Source organism: Egretta garzetta, unplaced genomic scaffold (assembly GCF_000687185.1).
Source record: "Egretta garzetta isolate BGI_Z169 unplaced genomic scaffold, ASM68718v1 scaffold97, whole genome shotgun sequence".
NCBI lineage: Eukaryota > Metazoa > Chordata > Aves > Pelecaniformes > Ardeidae > Egretta > Egretta garzetta.
In genome coordinates, this window is record NW_009260135.1 from 802,436 (window position 1) to 823,208 (window position 20,773).

A 20,773-nucleotide genomic window follows, 5' to 3' on the forward strand; every position below is an offset into this window, starting at 1 on the left:
ACAAGCAAAACATTGACCTCATATTTAAAAGACTCTATAACCTAATTAAAATGTAATAACTGAAATCCCTACATTAATCACAGTGTTATGGCAGGGAGTTTCAGTCATTCGTTCATAAAAATTAGGATTCACACAGTAATCGCTACTCAACCTCCTTGCACACAATGCAATTTGCTTTTTTATTATTTGGAATACGTGGCAGCCATAGCTTTTCAAAAAAACGCATTTGAACTGTTTTGAATAAATGTTTTGGTAAAGTGTTGGCATACTTTTAGACATACGTATTAACTACAAAACTTCAAGAATCTCATAGGCTGACACACAAAGCTGTGCCACATTTCCACACTCATTACCCATTCTATCCTCTTCATGTCACAGGGAGTGACAAAGAGGAAAAAAACCCCAACGTAATACCTATGTTAAATGATACCTGTATTTGGCAAAAGAATATTTGATATTGTGCTCTCAAATCCCAGATATTCGATTCCAAAAGCTCAGTTTCATTCGGCTAACTGAAATTTATAAAATTGAACATAAATGACCTGATTTTTTCTTATTTCAGACAGAAAACAATGCAAAGCCCTAATTTTGGAATTGCTAACAGCGAAGATGATGTACGAACTCAGAATCATGCCCAGCTTACTGAAGTACCCGTAGCTTTCTATCCTAACTTTGGAGGAAAGCATGAAGCGATGTGGTTTTAAAGGTTTTTCTGGTTTCATGTTCCTTTACGCAGTTTTCATACACAGCCCAGACAGCAAAGGATGCTGCTGCTCCATCCCATGCTCCCACCCGGACTAAGCCTGCCAGTAGAGATGGCATGGTGCCATGCTTATCCAAAGTTGGACCCAATTTAATGGTATTGTGAGTGTAGCATGTATAAAACTAGAGGTAAGCCCTATCCTTCACCTGCTCAGAGATGAACTTTTAAAATCCCTGTATACATCAAGATGCCACAAAGGTAGGACCTCATTTCACATATTTACAATCTAAGAGCCTGCTGATATAAAAAGCAGAAAATCAGGCTTGAAAAGGGCAGGATCGCTTGTTGCTACCAAGGCTTTGTCTGGTACTACAGAATACTCCCAGATCTCTCATTTGATTGAAAACCCTCCAGTGAGGCAGATGCACTTTTTCTCTATGAATACCCCGATGGGTCAGCAGAGGAGAGTACATTGTCACTGGCTAGCTTTTGTCAAGACACAAATGCCACCCAGCATTTCTCCCACTTTAAATATTAAAGGAAAATCACAGTCAGTAGCTTTACTACTCAGAGAATATTTTAAAGCAACATTATTTGTTGCAACAGAGCTTTAGTGCAGAGGCAGGGAATGTAAATGCCAAACCAAGTTAAATCATACATTTTCTGGCAAGCTAAATGTAAAGATACATGAAATATAACCACATTAAAGTAATTCTTTTGGACTTATGTAGACCTAAAACTACCCTACAGCCAGGTTATTTGTAATTACGTGCAAAACATTGCCCTCTGCTGTGCTCACACGTTTACATCTGAACCTGGGTCTCTAAATCAGATTTGGTAACAGTAAAATTATTTCTAGCATTCTGCAAGCAATGATGGTCTAACACAAAATGGTAACAAGGCAAGCTTTCAAACTCTGGTCTCTTCAGAAGCAACGCACAGACAGAAACAGGGAGAACAACAAACGCACCCACAGGTACGCTGGGCCACAAGTGGAAGCTGACGCTACAGACAAGGCCTTGGCACGAGCCCTGTCAAACGCGAGGTACACTGCAAATATTGAAAGGTTGATCTGTCTGAGTAAAACTGACATGCTGTACAATTAACCAGTAAATCTGAAGGGGCTAGACTTTTTGGGATCACATCCTTCTTCACTGACCAGAGTGACTCTTCAGCCTTCTCGGTTATATCAGCTGAGGGCAAAACAGAATGACATGGCTCTCAGTCAGCCACTGTGCAGCCTCAAGGCTCACAGCAGTTTGCTCTACCTGGGCTCTTCATATAATAGTTACAATTAACACATTGGTTGTTCTTCAGAAAAGTGTGAATTTTCTCTAGTTTCTATGCATTAACTGACTACCAAGCATGGTGAAAACCCCTGGATTATCAACTGCTGCTGGTGGTTTTACAGCCCTTCTCCCTCCTGAAAGGGTCCTGGATAACTAGCGCTCCTCCTGTCTGAAAGGCAATGCATCACTTAGAAACAGAGATTTCCTTTCATCAGACTGGCGTGAGCCTGACCAGTCCACAAAGAAGCAACCCTTGGGTGCATCTGTTCTTGCCAAATATCACTAGCATCAAATTTTCCATTTCCAAACACTTTTATAAAGTCCTACTAAACCTAAACAAACACTCTAGACCTAATGCAATTTTGGATTTGGGGCAGACACAGCTCTCAGCTCAGTCCTTCACTTCAGAATACTTTCATCCACTTCACAAATCCTCCGCACGGGGCACACGGGCTGTGCTGCCAACCACTTCTGAGAGGGTGCCAGACTCATCTCAGACCTCCCTTACAGCCCATTTGGCAACGCAATATATACAGGCGTAAGACAAATTCAGTTAAGTGAACACTGAAGCATTGCTTCTCAACAAGAACAGGTACATCAAATATTTTAATTCTCTCACCAATGGCTTACTAAAGAAAATCCAAATCAAGTTCAAGGCCTTACTTCTTATCTGGTGGGCTCAGGATATTTAAGAGACTGCCTAAGGTGCAGGGATGGAAACTGGGGTCAAGAACTCTGCTAAGCTGACAAAAGCTAATCTTATCTGCGTAGGAGGTGGAGATTTTAAGAAACCAATTCAAGTCTGTGGAATGAATTCCTTCACTCTATAAATAAGAACTTACATATATATTTTAAAAAAAAAATCACACATTATCCACTTCTGCTCCAAATACAAATTGCATTTCTTTGCTCATAACTCCTTTAACACACAAATAGCTTTACAAAGCAGAGGAGTTTAAGTCATCCAAAATGCTCTCGTAAGCTAAGCCAGCATTTACAGTGACCAAACAGAACTGTTTCCCTTATGCCAGCACTACTTAACAGTAGTTCACACTGGTATTTCTAATCCTGTTTGAATTCAGAGATGTGAGGGAATGAGATGCGCGCACACACATGCATATGCAAGTAGGGCACTGTAGTGAGAACAAGCAGATATTATATACACGTATCTTGCTCAATATGCTAGAGAAGACGCTTAGCTAGGGGGCTGAGGGGTGAGCAAGAGCCCACCCAATGCACGATAAAGAGGGCTGTAGGAAGTCTGCCTTGAAAACTATGGGCCTGAGTCCAAAGTCTGACCTCACAACTAACCCCGCTTCGAGGGAGAGGTTGGGCTGGGTGACTTCCTGACATCCCTTCCAACCTGAATTATCTATGAAGCCATCAGGTTTAGAGCTTTGTAATTCATAAGTCTCAGGGCAGGGAATCCTGGTTTTCTCAGGCATTATTACAAAGTAATTACTTGCTATTCATCAGATTTTGATGTCTGCATAGAATTTATAATTTAGCAATTAACTTTCAGGTATGCAAATGCAGATCCTCTGTAAGTATTCTTCTATCAGAAGAATAAGCATGAGCCTTAACATAAGTATGCATTTTCCTCCGCTACTGTGCAATAGATTAGTATGCTCTGTGAGCAAATATCCCTTAATTTGGTACAGAACTTTGGAACCCCTTCAGGAGGAAAAGTGCTATATAGACAGGTGTATTATATTTTGCAGCTGATCTTCTTAAAGTATTCATTACATGGATTCCAATAAATGGCTGCACACTGTATGGTTTCAGACTACGGAGTCCAAACATTTCAGCTGTCCCAAAGGAAAATCAAAAGAAAGCGCTGAAGAAAAGAAGTACTTTTTAAGAAGTATTGTGGGATAGTTTGTAGTGAAAAAAGCCTTGATATGATACACTAAATGCTTCTCATACCCCTGCTGGCTTGCAGAAAACCTAAATCTTCATCACAGTAAAATACTATTAAGAAGTGACAAAAAAATAATGGATATTTGAAGTTTAAAATAAATATATCTCACTTTTGTTAGAGCCAGAATTTATGGAGTTTAAATATATACAAATGTGAAGGATGAAATAATGCCCACAACATAGGAGCAGTATTCTGCCACACAGGCAACATATGTAAAACAAATTAAAATACAGCAACAATGCATTCTGAGTTATGTGAGTATTTGGGTATGCCGAGTTGTTTGGCAGATGTAGGATAGAAGATGAATATTTCACTACATAAAATATATTTTATACACGTGCCTTTAATTCTAAAGTGCTAGACATCCATTCTGCATCCCTTTTCAGTATGCATAAGCCTCATGAATATAATGCAATTTTCCAGTTTTTATATCTACCAACTGCACAAATAACTAATAAAAGCTACATAAATAAAATTGTTGTTTTCACAAGGTGTTTTTAATCCTGCATGCACAGACAAAGCGTAGGATAGTGCTCTCTCTTTGTTCCTTCTTTACATGCCTAAGTGGTAAAGGAAAAAAACCTCATAAGCCTTCAAAAATAGCTAGTTGCCTTGATATTTAAATACTAAATAATCTGGGAAACTGATTTTGATCTACTAGGGAGATCATCTTTACCGTTTCACCCCCAAGAAAGCCAAGGGTATTTAATCTGCACTTGGAAGAAATTTGAAAGAGAAAAGACTCTTTAAGCTCTGCTTGCTTTACATTAAAAATATTTACTGTATGGCAACTGATAGCTCTGCTTCACCCCTAGCCTCACTAGAAGTGACCTTAAATCTCTGGAACAAATATTTAAGTCTTTCTTCTTATAGACAGAGTACTACTTTTCCATTTCTCTGCTGAAGCCGTCAGAAGCACCACCTAGGCTTTTAACTTGGTTGCCTTGCATCTATATTTGACAGAGTTTTTGCGCCACGCTGGGCAGGCAGGATGGTATTAGTTACAATGGGACTGTTTGCTAGGAGCACTTCTCTCAGGAGGAGAAACACAGTGTCTGTGCGAGTTGGAGATGCAGCCAAGAAAACTAGAGATCGCTCCACCTCGGCTGCAGTGTGATTGTATGGTCAATACATTGGATTTAATCTGTCTTAGTCACTGAATCATGTCAGGTGAAAAGGTGCACAACTATGCATTGTCATGGTATTTGCTTCAGTTAAAAAACCAAAAACCAAAAACCAAAAAACCAAACCAGGGAAAAGCAGACCTAACATTAGTCAAAAGAAAGACCAGTCAAGAGGAATTTCCAATAACAAAAAAAATCCCCAAAGCAACAACAAAAAAATCTGTGCATGGGACACCTAAAGGACAATTTGCTACAGTTTTTTGCAATTTGCTTTTTCTTTGTGACACTGAAAATACAGCACGAGTAGCTAATAGTGTCTCTAAACATACCAAATAGATGTCAAGGAAATTTTACTTCTCTGTTTTCTGTCCAGGCTATTAATTAGCATTATTTACCCTCAGTGGTCAAATAAAATTATAACGTTGGTTACCGTACTCTGCCTGTTTCCCATAATTTCACTTGGGTATAGCATAATTTTTCATTTCTTATCCATAGCCAAACCATTACCACATTCTAAGGAACATGTTAGAAACACGTATTAATCAGGTTTTCCTGTAGACAATAACAATTTGTACAAAAGTGTGAAGCCAAGCAGTATATAGCAGCCTTTTCCACTGCACAGCAGCATTTCATCAGTTCAGAGCAGAAAGTGAGAAATACTGCCCTAACCTAAACTGCAGGGGCCTTCCATAACAGCCCACTCTATATTCCATGACTAGCTGACAAAAGAACACCTTGCGACATGGAAATGTTAGCTGAAGGTCTCTCACCTGAGGATTGATGCAGTTTGACTCTTAGTGAGTTTATGAGATCTCCACGGGTCTTAATCAAGCAAAGTGAACCTTGGAATGGCTTTAGGTTTCAGAGTAAATACATATGAGGGAATATGTTTAATCAGGCATAGTGCATATCCAATTTACTGTAATAACTTCCGTAAGCGGTTAGGAAGTTCTTGCAAAAATCCTTCTGAAGTCAGTGTCCCTCACTGGATAAACTATCCTGCAGTTTAATGCCATCGCCTTTCTCCTCAGGGCACTAACCAGTAAACTGATGACATTTAAGTGCATTTCCAGCATGCATACCTGCTTCTCATTCTGAATGAAACAATTTAATAATTTTAATTCTTTCCTAAGCTGGAAAAAACTTACCTAATTGAAGTAAAGGATCAATAGCAGTAGCCCCGTGAAACCTTATCTTTAATAAACCTCTAATTTTTAGTCATCGGAGAAAAAAAAGTAATAGAAGCAACACTGAAAAGAACAGACATCTTCCTTTTCACTTAATTGTCATTTGTTTGCATCTGGATGACATCTCGCATTTTATAACATCTTTATCTCAAGCAATAAAATGCAGAAAATAAAATAAATAATTAAGATTTAGGGGCATATCCTGCAAATAACTTTTAAGAAAGCTCCCATTTACTATTGATAGGAATATTCACCTTAAGGAATCAGATACAGTATACAAGCCTTGCTAGAAATTTAAAAAATGCAGTGTTTTATCTCAGAAATGCTGACAAAAATCCTTGGTATAGCAAGGGAAACTGTAACTATAAAGGTTGAATGAACAGATGCAGTTTTATATGGAAGGCAAATATGTTAAATTGCCTCAATTCTGCTGAATAAATATTCCCCTTTACACAGCATCTCATACTTAAAACTTTCCATGCAGTAACACTTTTAAATTAGGTAATAAGGATTTTAGGAATTTTATGGTAACTAGAAATACAAATACTGGTGAAAGACGACAGACTTCACTTATTGAATTCTCTGTGTATGAAAGATTGAAAGATTAAAAGGAATGGAGAAATCATTGGGTTTTAATAAGCACTGCCTTCATTTTATTTTAACAAAGTTTCATGTGGTACAAAAATATAAGCAATTTCAGGAGACACTTCAGTGTATCCACAAAGTTTGGTACCTGAATGATATCTCATACATAATTAAGTCTTTTGATAAAGGTTATGAACTACTATTTGAAATTAAGGGGGGGGTGTCTGACCAATTTTGATTCACTTTTTTCTTCAGCATATAAGCAAACAAACCTGTTCCGGAATATATAACAAATGTTTCAATAAAATATCATAAAAATGATAACCTCTACAGGCCCCTCTGGATTTGAATTAAGGAAAGCTGCAACTGCAAGCTAATGCTTGGGCATCGATGTAGATTTTTCTACTTCCCCTTCAGCCTTCTAGCTACATACACAAGAGTAACCCAGCATATACATTGTTTAGGGTGCTGGTTCATAACCATCCCCAGAGAGGAATAATGCAGACCTGTTTAGACAAGCTTAACATTTTCTATAGTGTAACACTCACCTAAGTATTTCCTTCAAGCAACTGTTGCCCTCTCAGCCTTCACAAACAAAGTGACCTTGACTCTAATAACCCATTCTCTAAATATGGAAGGCTTTCTCCATTCTAAATCAATATTTCTGACTTATTTGGGGAAAAAAAAGGCTTAAACATTCACAGGACACAATGAAGATATATATGGATTGGCTTCATGATAAAGAATCAATTAATAACGATCCAAGGGAGGCAGTAACAAAAAGCAATTTTACCCCTAGCTTCCAAAGAAGCCAACAAAAAGATTCACTGGATATAAAAATCTATGTCACTATACTCCCCCCCCCCCCCCCCCAAATTCAACTGTTAACAGTGCTGCATGGTGAGCAATGTCAACCTTCATTTCATATTCCAACGAACTCCTATGAAGTGATTTTCTGTCTTAAGTCTAAAACATCTTTTCAACTTTTTTTGAAACAAGAAAAGGCATATTGCCATTATTTTTCCTGTAATGTTAACAAATTACTCTGAAAATGTAAGTAGCAGAATTAATCAGAATCTGTAAACATTTTAACAAATTCAGATTGTGCTTTCACTTTTCAGCAGTAAATAATGATCCACAGCTCCCTGCTTTCAGTAATACTTTTCTTATTCAAATGCAAGCAACTCTGACATTTAAAAATAAAAACAATAGGGAAGAGGGAGACACCCAACTTCCTTTTCTATAACTGCTTAATTCCAGGCACGCTATCTTGCATGGTAAAACTGTATGCTATAATGCTAATTCCTCTATTAATTTCAGAAAGAAATGATCTGTAACCCTGCATATACACATTTTGCCTTGCTTTATTAAATGGAAAGCAAAAAAGTCAGAACAGTTTATATTTAAAATGTGCTGAAAAGTTGATGGCACCATGCTACATTAGGAACTGAGTTCAACTCTCTGGTATTCCCAGTGGTTAAAACAAAAAGTCAGTGCTCTCATCTGTACTAATGTGCCTCTGGTTTTAGGAGAATCAGCATCTTCTGGGACATTTGGGGCTTTGTGTTTGTGCATGCTGAATTTACAAAAATAACTTCAGTGCTATTCTTGAGGAACTCATTCCACAAGAAGCTCGTCGATCCCTTTGATTCGTAACAATTGGAAAATCACAGTATTTGAAACAGTATTACTTTTAAGATCAATAAGTCACTATATTCTAAGTAAACATGTTATTCCTAAACTGATCTTTTTGTTGTTGTTGATTTGTTCTTTTGGATAATTGCCCTCCTAGTATCGTTTCTAGCCTAAAATAACAACCTAGTAATATTTTTCACTAGAAACTAATTTAGTTTTTAATTAAAAAGAACGTTTTTTAATAATGATTACACTATTGTACTTATTTCTTCAATAACAAAGCTATTATCACTATTTCTCTTCAGAACAGCGACTGCATCTTGATGCACTGTAGTTCTTTAGCTCAGTTGTTCAATGCTCTGAAAGACTGGCTATTTGGAGGCAAATTAAAACATATGTGCTCTAGATGCATTATGAATCTTACCCATTTGTCACACTCATGAATAACTTCACTCTTTCAACATCTACCTAAAATAAAAAAATCTCATCTGCAATTTTATAATTAACTGCAATGAATACAGAAGAGATTATTCTTTACTTTATAAGGGTTTCTGTAAAAATATATTAAAATGTTAAAAGTTTATATACTTTTTAATTGTATGAAAGATTAACTATCACCTTGTGTAGTTCAGTCTACCCTAATCACTCCAGAACATTTAAGAAGAAACACTTAAAACTTTCCTTGCAGCTATTTTGTATGGTATCTTATTTTACAGCATTTTAAAAGCAGGCCACAGTCTATTGATGCCGAGTTGATCAACCTGCTCCGCACTGGACCGTTAAAAATGGTGAATAGAAACTAAAAAAATGCAATGGGATTAGAAAGAAGCAATAAACCCTGACATTGATTGGCAGTTTGTCAAAATTATGGCTCCCTATTTGCAGAATGCAGGAAACCCACAGCCTTTTAAAAGGCATCGTACAACAGGGAAAATACAAATTAGCTGGGTAAGACGTAGGTGCCATTATGTAAGCTGCATTTGGGAAAATGCAGAAACTGTTTTACACTTGAACATCTGGGACTCACTGCACGGCTCCCAATAACCAATGAGACAGCACAAGAAAAGGCAATGAATCCCAGATGTTAGACATCAGTCATGGGCCATAGAACTGGCAGATTACAGTAAGGCGGGAATAAAAGTATCTTTTAAGTTTAGTAGAACGAGAGGGGAAAAAAGCTTTACAAGGATAAGCAGACCAACACGTCTCCTCTGCCTAAATTTTCATTACGTTTAATGTAATGATCCATGACACATTGAAGTCTTTGTGAAAGCAAAAGTTATTACTTCTCCATGAAAACTGCTTAACTGTTTAAGAGAGGTACTTATTTAGAGTGAAATATTTAAGTCAAGTGTGTAGCTCCCAGTACTAAGGGTCAGCTCTCAGATTTGAGAATCTTCAAGGAGACAGCTGGACCATGAATCCTTTCTGCTCTACTCCTGGCACTGAATGAAGAGAGAATGGGGATAAACACAGTAACCTTAGTTTCTCACGTCCCAATTTTCCTTCAGCTTTTAGAACTATGACTGCGAACTGCTGCTAGCCTGATGAGACACCAGTGTTGCTTTGTCTCTATCCCAGCATGGATGTGTTTTGAATACCACTGACAGAATGAGACGAACAGTTATATGTCAATCAATACTATATCACTGAAAATACTACAGGAGTATGTCCCGGCAATTGCAGAAATCTAAACACTTAGTTACAATTTTCATGGCAGCTATAAATCAGGTAATAATGATCCCAATATTACTCCAACTATCTACACTTTCAACATACAGAGATGAACATGTTCAGATCCTCAGACCTGAACACCTTCAAGAACCCTCAGGTTTGTATTTAGTTCTTACATTTCAGTTATATAAATTATGTTTGTAATTTCTTTGGTCAAATGAGCTATATACTACATTGTATGATGATTTCTGTTGGACAAAAAGTTTTGCTTCTTTTTTATGTATAGAAAAACTATATCTAAAATGGAATAGACTGAGGCTAGTTACAGGAATAATCTCCAGGAGTGAGGTTATCCTAATAAGCATTTCATAAGCAGGTCAGAATAGGAATGGAAAGAAAGAACACTCAAAAAGAGCCAAATAACATAAATTTTGTAAAAACTTTGTTCAATACGAATGGCTCAAGATACCTCACAGCTGGCACCCTGAACAAGTCCCCATAACCAATCCTTAATATCTTTTAAAAAATTGCCTTAGTAAGTGCTTTTAGTGAAAGAAGCATGTATCAATATTCAACAGCAGTGTGTATTGCATCCTCAGTGAGTAGTTACTGCACAAGAGATAACTGACAGTTTAAAGGGAAAGCTTTCAGTAGTTTCATTTTTCCCCCAAAGCCCTAAATAGATCACACAGCAAAATCCTGAACTGACACTTCAGAGATGCTATGGAGACCATTTTTACCTTGTTCTTTTTGACACTAATATTTTTAATACAACATTAAACTAGTAGAGAATTTCAAAAGCATCAAATATTTTCGGAAGACGAGCCTCTAACTTCTAATGCATCCTACTGTTAATTTGGTATCATGTAGGAATCGGAGACAAATTGACAAGAAGCTGAAAAGGTAAAGCTTTGTGTCTGAATCACTATTCCATAGAGTTTGCAGCAGTCAGACAAAACTCAATTGGCTTTATTTGCATCTTCAAGCATGAAAGATTATGTGAAACTGATATTGAAGATACAAGAATTATACCTTGAGAATGTATAAGCAAGAATGCAAGTGATTAAGGAAAAGATATCTTTAACAAGCAGGCCTCAAAAGGATGGGCAGATATTGTTCTCTTTTTTATTTGTTTTTTAGTAAGTATAAATATTATATATATGTAAAGACATATTTTTCTCAAGATCTGGTACCACCTTTCTATCTCTGTACAATCTATGTCACTGACCTCTCACAAGCATTCCTGTGTCTTTGTTATTTTGTATCCAGCAACACCATGTAATTCACTCACTTGCTGAAGCTGTGCTTGACACCACAGGGTACAAAATAACACAGAAAACATTATCTGTGGAAGAAGAGAAGATTGCCTGATGCTGTGAATAGTCCTATGAACAGCAAAATCAGCGTTGCCCTTTCCAAAGTTAGATCAGCTGCCTGATTGATTGCCCTCCCCCTCTTTTTGTGGTATTCTAAGAGTTCAAGAATTGGCCAGAAAATCAATATAACTCATGTAGAAGCCCCTCCAAAAGGAGAAAAAAGAAACGTCGTTTTAGCTTGGGAAACTATTCACCAGTATCTGCTGGGTGCATCTTTGAAGTACCATACAAAATGCAGGAAGCTTTGCTGAAAACACACTCATTAAATTTTTTGGGCTAGAAAGGGAAGAAATAAGGTCATGTTCTGCAAATATCCTATATACAAAGAAAGCAAAAAGCCACTCAAGCGTTCTGACACTGCACTGTGACATATTTCAATCATTTACAGGAAGCCCTCAGCAAAGAATGCAAACAGGAAAGTTCTTCCTCATGAATAAGCTTGCCTTTTAGCCAAAAAAGATCCCCAGCTGCCCTGTGTAAATCCTGCAGATGAAAAGGAATTCTGTTTCTAAATTCCCTGACAGTCAAACCACTCTCACGGTATACAAATTTTTACATAGAATATTTCCTTCCAAATACATATAATCAGCTATCTTCCTCAGCTATGATAAAGTAAGAGGACGCATATGGTAGTTCTGGATCCCTTAGTGCTACAGAAATTGTTCAGAAAGTTTACTCATCTCTAATACAGGAAAGTATATTTTAGGTACTGGGAAAGGAATTTACAAAGTTACAAACCACCGGTCTGACTAGCACATTTCCTTGGGTTTGGTTATAAAACGTAACACGATATAATGTAACATACGCGACCAAAACGTCGCTTTATAAGAAAACCTTCAACATCAGGAGTCTCTCTGTGCTTGCATGACAGAAATGAAAACGTAAACTGCATGCAGAGAATGACAGAAATTGTTGAGAATCTCCAAGATTAATTCATGAGGTACCTGCTACTGCTCTGTTTTGCTGAAGAGATGCACGGGGGGAAACCACCCTACTGCACTCCAGATGAAAGCCTGACACCACATACCTACGAGACTGCATCACAGACGTGCGTGTCAAGAAACCTGCTACCGGTTGTAAAGACGATAGGGTGACTGTATTATTCAGGTGATGAACCTCAACCTGCAGATACAGAAACAGCCAAAGTCTCTAACGTTTTTGGCCATGTCATTATATATATTACCAACATATTTGTATATAATCAGTAATGAAAAGTGGTCATGACCCAAATATTCTATGCATTTTTCAAATAAAATGAAAAAATGTGTTCCTCCCTCTGCAGAGCATGCAATCTAAATATCTATCATCATCGTTAGTGGGGTTTTTATGCCTTAATAGGTTATAAACTGTTACAGATTAATTTGAAGTTAGAAGTGCATTGGAGAAGTCTAATATATCTAGCTCCTTCTAAATTGCTCTTTGTCAGATACGATGGCTTTCCACTGTCTCCTCCCACACACTTTCCATCTCTCCTGAAAATTGCCTCATCTTTGAATCATTACCGTTGTAATTACAACAAGAAAAATCAGTAGTAGAAGAAAAAATCTTTGACACAAAGAGCATTATCATGGGACAAAAATATCCTGCTGTATCCAAAGATAACACAATGCTGCATTATTAACATTTCTATCGATTATTGACTTCCTGATAAGGTAAAAATCTAAATCTTTACACTTTATAAGTGGTATTTGTTCCAGTCTACAAAAAATACAAACATGTCTAAAAGCTGGAAAGGGCACAGTCATCCCAAAATGCTTGGGGAAAAAAATTTTTAGTAAACATCTTTTTTAGCAAAAACAGAGGTGGAATACTACCCATCTAGTGTTCAGCTGGGTGAGTCTTGATACTTCAAAGGGAGAGGATTTGAAGTATTTACCTACTGGGTGTAATATTTGCTCTTTGTTTGGATGTTTCAGAGTGGCTCAATATATACACTGACAGCCCACTGTTCTGCAAATACAGAACACACAGATTAGTCTCCTTCATTGGATAAATGATCAATTCTACTTCTAAGAGCAGAATTAGATTCTTAAAGGGGATGACAGTACAAATCTCGACATAGGCCATTATAAAATAAGGTACTTAAAAGGAAAGCTTCCTTTTAAGCTCATTTAAGATCAAACTGGAAGAGAGCTCATGTAGTTCAATGATTTTCTAGTCAGCTTTCTGCCCCATGGCAGAATGAATTACCTCTCTGCTACTCCTGACAGACATTTGCCTAAACTGTTGTTAAAAGCTCCATTGCTGAGGATTCTACAGTTTCCTTAGACAATCTACTTCAGTTTTGCATTTACTGTTATAAAGTTTTCCTAATACCTGACCCAAATCTCCCATACTGTAACTTAAACTTATCTTAATCACCCTGGATGCAGATTCTCCTCTCTTTTTCCTATACGTTTTTATGTATCTGAATATTTGAGGTTATTTCCCATCACATAGGTGACAGGATCGTGTTTCTTTCCAATCTGCCTTCTTTATTCAAGGCCCTGAAAACTCAGAAGACAAGGTATAGGGCTAATACAGATATCCAAATCTGTTATTTGCTAAGGAACATGTCCTACCATTTGACATTTTCAGTACAGAGGCCAAGGACTCGGTGGAGGAAAAGTAGTGGCAGATCTCCACCTCTGGAGTTAGATTCTGAAAAGCAGTAGCAAGGCCAGGAGGCAGAGTCTGCAGGGATGCACACATCATCTCTGCTTGTGCTCTGCCTAGCAGGTAGATAGCTGCGGGTTCAGCTTCTATGGCTGTCAAAGGGGGTACAGCTCATTTGCATTGAAAATAAAAAAAAAAGGGAACAGAGAAGATAAGAATTGTCTTGATCGTGATCTGCAGCAGAGTATCCATATTATCAAATATACTTTACTACAATCTTTTGCCACTTTCTGTCTGAAAGCAGGAGTGCTTAACCTACATCTAATGTAGGACGTGAGCAGACAAGAGCAAGGCTTCGGGAACACGACAGGCTGCCACAAAGAAAACCTCATGTATCATCTTCTGGTGAGAGCTTACCTTACAAGATACAATATGTTTGCAGACTTTTAAATTTTACTCATAAATATTTAGGATTGAACCTTGCTTTCACTGGTCTGTCAGTGAGATTTTTACCAATGACTTAACAACAGTCGTATTCCATGCTGTGGGGATATGAATTACAGATGGAATTACACTTTTAAAATGGTATTTTCAACTATTTCTTAAGATCTCCATATATATCACACTGTCCTTAGTACACAATCCTGATAGTTTATATGAGAAGACTGTCCACAATAGTTTAAAACCAGCAGTTTTAAACATCTGAATATTGTTTTCAGTGAAAGTAACAGATCTGTTTTGTAACAGTATGCTTTAACAACACTCGGATGATTCAAGAAAAAGCCACATCCTCCATCTTAAAATTCTGGCATGAAATTGGTCCAAGACTTCGCAAGTGCTATATCTTAGTCTTTTGCTTTGTTATTAGTTTTCCAATATTTTTTTCCTCATCTAGATTAGCCTCTATTATTTAGTTAAAACTTCCTCCATAATTGCAATCAATGAATAGTAATCACTTAATAAACATATCCTGACAGGTCTATTTTTGCACTGGGTAAAAATTCATTTTCTTTATCATCACTCCAGTAAGCAATTTTTCTTCTTACCTCAAGTAGCAAAGTGAAATGTAGTGCCTGGTGAAGCATTCTGCTCTGCTATGTACGGCATTTGAGCAAGACCTGGCACCACTCCTTTCATTTTTATATTATTAGGATATAGATGTATCAAAATCTGTGTAACTTGGAATTTGCAGTCACTGATTTTTATACACAATTCCATTGCTGCACATAGGTAAAAGCTGCTTTGCACAAACAGCTCGTTAACACTGGGCTAATAGTGACGTTCTGGCAGACTTCTTGGAGTATTTTTCTTAAGATGTCAGCAATACATAGAGAAACTGCATTTTTGTTAATTTTTTGAGCTTAGATACTCAACATCGAAATGCCAAAGAGTGTGCATTCTGTCAGCTACCTACAAAGGCCTAAACTGATGGTAAATAGGATAAAATATCCTGAATGAATTTGGATACCTGCAGGTTGCTATAATGATTTCTTCTCTACTGCACATGGAACTGCTAAAGAAACTCAAACAAAAGAAAATGTATTTTGGTTTGTGTATAGAAACCTGTTTTTTTCCTCACAAATTAGATCAATTTGTTCTAAGTGGGCTTGGCCTAAAGTCACTGGAATCAAAGCAAGATTTTCTACTGACTTCAAGAGATTTCAGACTAGGTGTAGCAAAAAATGGAATGTCAGAGTAAATGAACTCTCCTACAGGATTCATATCTTTCTGCGTGAAGTCCATATGGAGAAATTCTCACATGTCTCGTGAGGTAAGCATGGTCATTCATTGCTCCTGAAGACCTACTATGGGTATTCAAAAATCCAAACTACGTACAGGGAAGGGCGAGATTCAACCTCTGCTCATATGGTATTTTACTCTGGTCTGGCCTGGCTTTTCCTTCAGAAAAACAGACTGCAGTTTGCCAGGTACCTTCTAAACAGGACCAAAACAATGGCTGTGGATTAAAAACAAAAAAAAAAAATTTCGAAAATCAAGGTCTGAATACATCAGATTTGCTTTCCTGAATATTATCTTTTGGGTGGACACTCCTCAGTGCATAATTCTGACATTAAATGGTCTGTCAAGCTTTTAGTTGAAAGCTAAACCATAAAGGGAGCACTCTAAATTAAAATGAGTTTTCGTAAAATTTAAGTACACTTTAGTTCTTCACACTAATTTTTAAAACATCTTGAGCAGCTCATCCTTGTTACAAATTTTCAATTTACCCTACGGACAAATTTTCCAGTGATAACTTCTAGCATTTTTTGTACAATTACTGACAAAAATAAGTTTTACCACCCTTATCCTCTCTCTGTTTCAGCCCCACACAACCAGTGGGATCAAGCTGAGCTGTCCCTCTGAACCGAATTCCATTTCTGGCACCATGCTTTGTGCTTTTGTAAATGGCCTCACAATCAGGCCTCATGATACGAGCATATGAAAATTCTTACTAATACAGGCCTGTCACAAGAATATATATCTGCCTACATGCAACAGGTACCCTATGGCTGCATAAATTTAAATGTACAATAACTAGAAGGGCAAAATTGGATTTTTTGCCCTAGTCTCATCTTTGCCACAGGCAGACTCACATTAAGTTTCAAGGAAATCTTTCTAATACATACCAAACAAAAAAAGCTTATGCATATTCTAATCACTTCAGCAGTATCACCCTTTCTCTGAAAAGAAGAATAGATTATATACATCAGTAATAGGGAAAATATTTATTCCACAGCTCTGAAAATTAGACTAAAAATCTCACTTCAGAGTTCACTTGTTCAGCTTGTAATTTTCAGAATTCTTTTAAGATCTCAGTAGAAGGAATCTTTTTGTGTGCACAGTAATGAAGACTTTAAATATACTAATTACCTCTAAACATAGGTATATTACTAAAAGATTATAAAGCAAAACAAATTTTGCACAAAGCAGCAGTTTTTAAAATAAGCAATTATTACACAATTTAATGCAAAAAAAATTTACGTACTAGGCATTTTGTAAAGGTCTGGGTAATACTTAATATGAAAACAAAATGCCTGGATTAATCTAGAGAGATATGTTGATATGATGGAAGCCAGAAAGCAATTGTGAGAAAACACTCTGCATCTACGCTGGTGACAAAGTGTTCAGTCATAAAAGCTTTGATTTAAATCACATTAGCATAGTGTGGTGGAAGCATGCAGCACCACAACATCAAAGGGTATGCCGCAAAAATATGTAACTTTTTTCTTTTCTCTCTCCCGTAAGAGTATACTTTTAGTTTCCAAGTCATGTGTGCATCGGAAATGGTCTGCATATCCAGGGAGAATAAGAGGGGAATGAAAAAGAAAAACAGCTTGAGGGATGCAAGAATCTCACCATAATTTTAAGTAAAAAAATAACAATTCACTTGTAATAGGACTGTCCCGTTAAGGTCCCTGATTGCCATGAAAATCTCAATTGACTTACTCCTTTTCTTTGTTAAATTTACCACTTTAAGAAAATTAAGACAATATGACCTTGGATTTGGGCTCACTAGTTTTCTTTTAAGGTATACCCCACAGTCCTCCAAAAATTCTTTGGAGAGAAATACACTTGCCTGAATCTCACATTGTCTTAGTAGTTGGATACTCTTGTTCCAGATAATTTTGCTGAGAGTTCACAAAAGAGATGTGATCACTCAGAATTTCCCATTTTTGATTACAGCATAGGTAAATAACAATTTTTTCCTTTGTTTTCAGTAACTTACAAAATAAGCCAAATGTACTACCTGACTGCTTGTAGAGACAAAATAAAGAACTTCATTTAGGAACAATTAATTCCTCTTCAGAATAAATTTTCAAGCATGGTAATTGCGAGGATAAAACATCATTGCTTTGTGTAAGTATAACCTTTTTGAACTTCCCAGGCTGACACATCACAGCTGAGATGCAATCGTGTTAGTCACGGCACTCTGCGTGATGCCAATGCTGTACTGAGCAGCACGCTATTAGGAAAGGGTACAGCAGCATGCTGCACTACCGACAGGGCCCTCCCATGCTGGGATTGTCTATATGCAAACACCATGCCCACTGTCACAGCACAACATAGGAGAATGTTAGGGAGCTATTTCTGTAACACCAGGAACACTTATTCCTCCACAACTTGACCCCTGCTCTGTGTGGTGATGGTGCTGATGTGTTTCAGATGTGATGTATAATAGCAGGAGAGCACTGGTGCATCAGACCAGGAAATTAAAAAAGATGCCGTTCACACAAAGGAATGTTTAGTTAAGTTTGAAAATCTTGGCTCAGATGATACCGTGATGGACCATTTGTTACATCTTTACTTACTAATGTTCATTTGCTGTGGAATTTGTTGTTGTTTTGTTTTTTTTTTTTCCCTCTACAAATCAGTTTGTTACTGATTTTAAATGATTCCAAGAGCTTAACTGCATTTCATCCAACACATTTTGAGTCAGAGGTAATATTTGAAAGCGCTAGGGTCCTTAAAGGAACAGCCTATTACAATACACAACAGTAACTATGTTTCTACGATTTATGAAAAGAAAGCAATATGTGCCTGTTTCGGTGCCTGTCGTTTGCCTACCAATGGTGCAGTGCTCCCCATTCCAGCCCTCTCTGCATTCACATTTCCCATCTTTACAAGTTCCGTGCTCCGTGCAACGGGGATGACACACGCGCTGGTCACACGCCACTCCTGTCCACCCTTCTTCGCAGCGACATGCTCCGCCAATGCACACCCCGTGAGTGCCGCAGTCTACAGAGCACACTTCTAGGAGAAGAAAAGAATAAAGGTTACAGCTAGCTTGTGTCAGCAGCCATGGAGCAGAAGCAGCAACCTAGCCATGAAGGGAAAAGCGAGTACAACAGGTATGCTTTTGCTGCAAACTGTATGCCGTCAAAAGCTGGCCTGTTCATATCCAGATCAAACCCACCATTTAACTTTAGCTTAAAAACAAACTAAATTATATTAAAAAGTCATTTAATAAACCTGCTAATATATGCTGGACAAAATGCTGTAGACCTGTGTCCTCTATTCAGACACAAACAACTTTCAGAGGTAGCAAGGCTTGCACGCAACGCCTGCCAGCAGTGCAGAAGGGGAGCACGTAGCTCTGTTTTACTCCAGGCTGGATCTCTGGGGATGGTGATACAGACATTGATTTGCTAAGAATGAGACTGAACTCACCCAAAACTCATTCAGTAGAGAACGGTGACAATTCAGGGTCACTTAGACTCTAGGAGTGATGGGTAAAAGACACTTTCAAGGGAGACACTTCTGAAACCTATTACTAACATGGTTATCTGGCCTCTTACTCCAAAAATTCTTCTACTGCTCTCTGCCAGCTAAGTTGTAGAAAAGCAAACAGAGGGGTCCTTTGCCTCATGCATCATTGGAGAAATGGACAGTGAAACTCTCGTCCATTAATTGTTCTGGCTGCTGATGCATGAAGCAGAAAAAACACATCTTGATATTTGTTTCACTGGTGGGGTATTTTAAGTCATCAATCTTAAGAAATAACTGAATGACTGTGAAAACTGTAAATACTATTTTGAGAGACTTGCTTATGGCCTACAGCTCTATCTCAAGGTTCAACTTACAACATAAATGCAAAATTCCTGGTATTTTTTTCCCCACAAATAGAACATTTGCTGCCTTGTCAAAACTGTTTTTTTCCCTTTAGCTCCTTCTGTTAGAATAATCAAGTTTTACAACTGTAGCTTTGGAGAGGATGAAACTTTTTAGCCTACACTTTTGTGCCTGCTTTTTGGCATCTCTTGCTCTAAAACTATTTTTTAAAATATTCCATGTACAATTAAAAAGGGAAAAATACCCTTTATCTGATAAGAGATTTTTCTGGTTTGTGATGTTTTCCATAATTGAGTAGCATTTTGATGCGCAGTAAAGGAAACCCCAGAAATGTACTTAACTGTAGTGTTTTCCATTCCCCAAATGTTATAAACATGTTTATAAATTATGGAAGTTTTCATTTACAGTTGGGAAACAGATGTGAAGCACTTCAGTAACGTTTTCAGTCCACATGAGGGTCATTATTAGAACGAAGTACAAACTCCCAACCTGCACCCCCTTTTCCCCCCAGCTGACAGTCCCAAATTAAGGATGTCAGAAAAAATAGTATCTAAGATATATACATGCCTCTTCCCAACATAACTAAACAGGACCAAACATGTTCCAAAGACAATTTTCTAAATTATTTGCATTTCAAGCTTGCCATAGATATTAACATTTTAACCAAATAGTAGCATTATTGCAAAATAAGGTTTTTCTTACCAACGGAGCAGTCAGGACCCATCCAGTTGGGATCACAGCTACAAAGCCCTGTGTCAGACAGGTAGGTACCATGCCCGCTACACTGGTCTGGACACTGGGCTCTGGGAAGCTCACAATTTATTCCACCCCAACCCGGGCTGCAGAGACATTCTCCATTCACACAGACTCCGTGATTGGAGCACGTTGGATCCAAGCAATCAACTACAGAAGAAAATAAAAACAATGTAGAGAAAGGTCAGTTCACACACTATGATGTTTGGAACACATGTAGATTTGTGCTCTGAAAAGTTTGTATCACTGTGATAAATAAAGCAAATCAATGTAGTTCTTCAAGTCACATTAACACCTGGGCTGGGAATGTGAGAAGTAATTTGTGTTTTACATTAGCTCCAAATAAAACAGGGTGTGACT

The 20,773-nt window shown here is 37.5% G+C and overlaps 1 protein-coding gene across 2 annotated transcripts in view; it reads right to left on the reverse strand.

Moving 5' to 3' along the window:
• TENM2 (teneurin transmembrane protein 2) overlaps positions 1–20,773 on the reverse strand; it is a 538,424-nt gene that overhangs the window by 61,552 nt on the left and 456,099 nt on the right. For both annotated transcript variants that reach the window (XM_009641606.2, XM_035897048.1), the window contains 2 exons: positions 20,363–20,563; positions 18,629–18,841 (listed from right to left, as the gene is read on the reverse strand). In XM_009641606.2, the coding sequence (XP_009639901.1) occupies positions 18,629–18,841; positions 20,363–20,563 (414 nt within the window). The remainder of the gene's footprint in view (positions 1–18,628; positions 18,842–20,362; positions 20,564–20,773) is intronic.